This window comes from Scardinius erythrophthalmus, assembly GCF_964197995.2.
Source record: "Scardinius erythrophthalmus genome assembly, chromosome: 16".
NCBI lineage: Eukaryota > Metazoa > Chordata > Actinopteri > Cypriniformes > Leuciscidae > Scardinius > Scardinius erythrophthalmus.
The window spans coordinates 26,262,713-26,268,073 of record NC_138236.1 but is presented as its reverse complement, the minus strand read 5'-3'; the positions used below and the strand labels follow the sequence as shown (position 1 = coordinate 26,268,073).

Below are 5,361 nucleotides of genomic sequence, written 5' to 3'. Positions count from 1 at the left end.
CTGCTTTCATTATCTAGTTGCCCCTTGATTGAATGGTAAAGTTTAAAATGTGTTCACTTGTTTAGTTCAAAAGCTATATAACATTTTAACTTGAGGAACTGAATCCACAATAATTATAATAGCCTTACAATAATGGGGGGTTTTAAACTAGGTGGATGAAATCAACATTTAAGCCAACAAAACCACTTCTATGGATCATTTTCCCTTTATGACAACTTGCCCCGTGTGTTTAAAAGCACCATAGGCACACAATGAAAATGATGTTTGTTCATTAAGCGAAGGAACATTTTTTGTATCTTTTTCATTATCTCTGCTGTTTTGGAAACACACACACACATAAATCCACACGCGGACACACACACACACACACACACACACACACACACACACACACACACACACACACACACAAACGTTTCACTCAGAAGCCTCTTATGTGCGCTCGAGCCCCTCCGCAGTTACAGGTCGCGCGCTGCTCCATCATCACGGGAGCTCGTGACTGACCGGTTTCTCCTCGCGCAGTGACTGTCAAAGCTCGAGCGGGTGGCGCCTCCCCTTTTCCTCTATATATGACCAGCCTCAACTCCTCCGCTGTCTCACACAGTGCGTTCACACTCAGAGAGGAGATGTGGTCAGGATAGAACTGCTCTTCTTTTCTTGCGTGCACCAAATTGCGTTTTTACACGAAACCTCTTGTTGCGTCCCGCGCACGCTTGTTGTTTTCGTTCCCCCATCTCGTTTAGCTCTTTGTGGTTTTATTTATTACAATGAAGGCCAGCGCACCGGTTCGCCCTCACAAGGTTTCTTCTGGCTGCACTCAGCTCCCCTTGCGTTATTTGACGGAGCGCAGCCGATGCAAAATGGAAGAGGAGGATCTTTTCTGTCTGCAGTACGACATGAACGACTGCTACAGCCGACTCAAGCGCCTGGTGCCCACTATTCCGCAGGATAAGAAAGTCAGTAAAGTGGAGATCCTCCAGCATGTCATTGACTATATCCTGGACCTGCAGCTGGCGTTGGAGACGCACCCGTCTCTCCTGAAACAGACGAGCCCACCCGCCTCCACACGGACCCCTCTCACACAGATCAACACAGAGCAGGTAAGCAGCAGGACCCGAAACATTCACTTAAAACTGTGCTGATAATGGCTGTGTAATACAGGAGGCACTGATAAAGGCACAGTAACCTCATTACGCACGGAAGTGACAATGGTGTGTTTCTAACTGCACCAAACCACATAAGATGCTGTTGACCAGACTGCTGGAGGCCTGTGTTTCCGTGTTCTTTGCCAAAATGTTAAAACAATTTAATGTCTTCTTAGTGTTCAATTGTGTTCTTCTATCTAATCTTATTTATAGCCTTTATGTAAAATATATATCATCTTAGAGATATGAATGCATATTGTGTTACATCTAAATCTTTATGTGTGTGTAAATCTATGTATATTTATGATATACGATCACCTCTATGATCATTATTATTTTAATTGACTCCATGTACAATAGCTTACTGATGGTTATTGTGGCCCTCATGTCACCTCACCATTATCCGCAGTAAGAATGAACGCACCTGTTTCCTTTGCTTTCAGAGGACGACGGGTGTCAATAAGGAGGACTCGATTTTGTGTCGCTGAAATGTTGCACACCGGTGAGTACATAAAAGTTCAATATGAAATATTCTCAAAGGGCTCATTTCATGTCTCACGTGCGGTTACGTATAATAATTCTTCCGACACACTGGGGAATTCTCACTGGGTCTAAAGAAAATGGGTTCGTATTCGTAGTCCTGTATTTGGTTTTCATCAATTATGTCATCACCATTATTATTTTTTAAACAAAATAATTTGCAATTTAGAGTTTTGCTGGCAAAATATTCCCACATTTTTGTCGCTAAATCAGCTGCTATTTTGGCACTTTCCTTTTGATGCAACCCTGCATTAAATTACACCAAGTATTTTAATCATCCCGCATTAAGACTATTTCAGACAAGCTTGAACACATGCAGCAGTGGGAACAGCCACAAAAATGCTTTTCATTACCCAGAATCCACAGCTAAAGAACAGGGCTGAACTGTCAGGATAATTGGGTAACAGACTTCTAATGCAGCTGCGATGGCTATTATTAATAGAGTCATGACAGTAAAAACCTCATAGATGGAAGTTATTACCATAATATCCCTGTTAGTATGAATGCTGTTTTTTGTGACAGTCTGTCTGGACTGTAACTCTGGCAGCCGCTCGAACCCAGCTGTGCGTTGCGCAATATCTGTCCATCTTGTGGCGGTCTTGCTAACAGGGGGGTTTGTTGGTAGCTTCAGACCGAAGCGTCGGGACGTTTGGCCCGCAGCTGTGCATTGGAGCGGGTGCATATGTGTGTGTGTGTGTGTGTGTGTGTGAGGTTAGCGGTCCGGGCCCCGTGTAGCACTGCGCTTGTTGTTTGACCTGGTTTGTTTTGGGTTGTTGATCAAGCATGCCCTCTGTTTTGTCGGTGGCGCCAGTCAGTCTGGAGCACACAGTTCACACACCCCTTCTATTCATTCCTCTCTCACAGGTGTGCACTGAACCCATCCAAAGCCAAGCCCAGCTTCACCAGGGAATCCAACACACACCAGGCCCAATCGCAGGGGAGCAGCACTGAAACTAATAGCTACTAAATCATAATATGTAAACATTTTAACGTCAGCTGTCAAAGATGCGGTGAAGCCAGCCAGATTTCTCCTGTGCCCATTCTGTTCTCTCTCAGCGGGGGAAACGCTGAATTTGGACAGAGAATCATCCACCCAAACCCCCTTTCACACCACTGAAATTTGAATTTGAACAAGACACCTCAGATAGATGAATAAAAAACCTGCATCTAATTTTACTAAAACCATCAGACTGTAAAGATTTATGACTCAAAATGAAAATGTAAACATCTGACATCTATTGTCAGGTGATTTGTTCTGAACAGGGATTTCCCTGCTGTTTAATATTGTAAAGAACTACGATAAGTGTTGACTTAAATAATGCTGTACATAACAACGAGGATGTTCTATAAATGTATGTGTAAGAGAATATATGTTCAACCAGCTGATTGTAATTATTCTAAAATATTTTTTATCGAAAGTGTTTCGTTCTGTAAATATTGTGTTTTCACATAAGTGTAGTGAATGATTACATGATGTTCTGCTAATAAAGGTCTCACATCATAAACGGATTTGCTCGTGCTCGGTTTTCTGTGCATTAAATTAGCTGCGAGCGCAATTACTAAAAACATACATTAAACTGGTATTGGATTCCTGTGTGTGGTAGAAACCATTTAAATCAGTTAACATCACTGCAGCGCTGCTTTGCTGAAGGCTTGGGATATTATTATATAGAATATTATTTGAAACGAATAAATGAAAACATTTCTAAACAATAACTCAGGCAAAAGATAAAGGCGTTTACAAAAACCCTGTTTCGAATACAAATTGTACATCATTTCTTCAATTTTAGGAATGGAGACTGAGTTTGTTTACCATAAAGGTGGAAAATAATTTCATAGCATGCATAATTCAGGCCTAAATGTGTGCAGAATATATTATTCAATTAGGTGAACATCTCAAATCGCTGCTTTATGTGTGATCTTTCATTTCTAACTCAAATGTGCCCATTCAAGTTGGAGCTTTTTGCCTACGGAAACATTATTTTTTAAATAGTTTTATACATTGTAAAAAGTGGTAACCTGCAATTGTTTTAAATGAGTTGGTGTAACCTAATATATTTTGGTTAATTCAGTCATTTTAAATAGAACTTTTTATAGTGGGTTAAAATCAATTAATTTAGATGAAGCACATTTTTAGGTTACCTTTTTTTTCTGTAGCTTAGCAGTCACACTTTATGCGAATTTAATAGATAACGCTTGAGGGAATGAAAAATGTCTTCAACAAGACATTATTTCGGCTTATTCTCTCTCTGTCCTGGATCTGGTGTTCTGTTGTTTGTTATTTCTTTTATTTCTGTTGTTAAAAAAAAATTCTTGCCCTGTATTTTTTTATCAGACTTCACTTAAGGTACTGTATGGCGGCCTTCACTGTTAGAACACGGATACTCACAGGAATCCCCAAAAAACATGGTGATAAATTGACAAAAATATTATAGTATGTTCTAATGTCAAATATTATATTAGAGATAAAATGATCTGAATATTTGTCACTGTTTAGGAAAACTACAATAGAAAAACAAAACCATCTCATCTTTTTATTTGAGATGAAATGATAAAATGATAATGAAAATCTTTCATTGTTTATCTGTGGACTCTTACGCTTGAGCCTGCAGTCTCTTCTCTGATTGTGCCCCCTAATGGACTGATCTATTCTAGAGTAGACTATGCAAAAAAAAAAAAAAAAACAATAAGACAGTTGAACCAAATATGCAGATTCTGCAGTTTATTCTACGTTTTATCTCTGCTAACATTGTTTGCATAGTAAAATCAATTCCGACAAAGGAAAACCCCAAGCGTTTTTGCACAGTTAGCAATTCCCCCTTTTCTCTCTTTATCCCTCTCAAGGTTAAAAACAACGGAGCCCGTAGATGTCCGTGGGATACCGCCTGCAGATTTGCAGCGTTCTCCCAGCATGCTCTGGGGGTCACAGCGTCACATGTTCTCAGATTCTCAGGTTTTGTGTTTCTCAGCTATTTTCAGCCTCACCCGAATGAAAACTTCCAAAAGAGCAGGGGAATATTGAGTGAGAGAGAAAAAAAAAGAAAAAGATGTGACCCGCTGCCACCGCGCACACTAATAGAGGCTCCTGAGGGCCCCTCATTCCCAGCAGGTACAAAATGCACCTGTGTCGCAACTACACACAAATTCAACTTACTTGTGTTGTTCGGGTGTAGCACAAACGAGCACACCTCCCCGAGCTGTCAATCATCTGGTCTGTGATCAGCTACTGATTCTAGTCAATTAAACAGATTCATTAAATTGATATTCCAGAATATTTCGTGAAAACATCACAACATTGCTCGCTTCCTTTTTTTCCACTTAAACAGTAATTTGATCGTCATATTACTTTCCATACTAATTTTCCATCAGCAAGTGGGAAAGCGTGTTTGCAAGTCTGCATTACTCTGTTTGTTTGATCGGTGGCGTCTTGTCTGGCTCTACGCAGTGAACAGGGAACTGTGGAAAATGATCACATCCTGTTTGATAAGAATAGGCCTCCGTGTAGCGCTGGTCAAACTCAACAGAGCAGCAGTCAAACAAGGATCAGTGGTCTGGAAATGTTTTCGGCCAACGGTGTTATTATCAAAACAAGCAGCTTGGGCTGCTGTTGTAAAGTCGGGATTGTTTGAACAGGTGTGAGACAGTATGACATTGTGTGTGCGCGTGTGGGTAAATG

General features: G+C 40.6%; 1 protein-coding gene across 1 annotated transcript; it reads left to right on the top strand.

The window, feature by feature from the left end:
* Positions 1 to 460: 460 nt before the first annotated feature.
* Positions 461 to 3,193, top strand: id4 (inhibitor of DNA binding 4). The gene is made up of 3 exons (XM_081389903.1): positions 461 to 1,100; positions 1,589 to 1,647; positions 2,550 to 3,193. The coding sequence occupies exons 1-2, from the start codon at positions 768 to 770 to the stop codon at positions 1,631 to 1,633; spliced, it is 378 nt and encodes a 125-aa protein (XP_081246029.1). The 5' UTR covers positions 461 to 767; the 3' UTR covers positions 1,634 to 1,647; positions 2,550 to 3,193.
* The last annotated feature ends 2,168 nt before the right edge of the window (positions 3,194 to 5,361 follow it).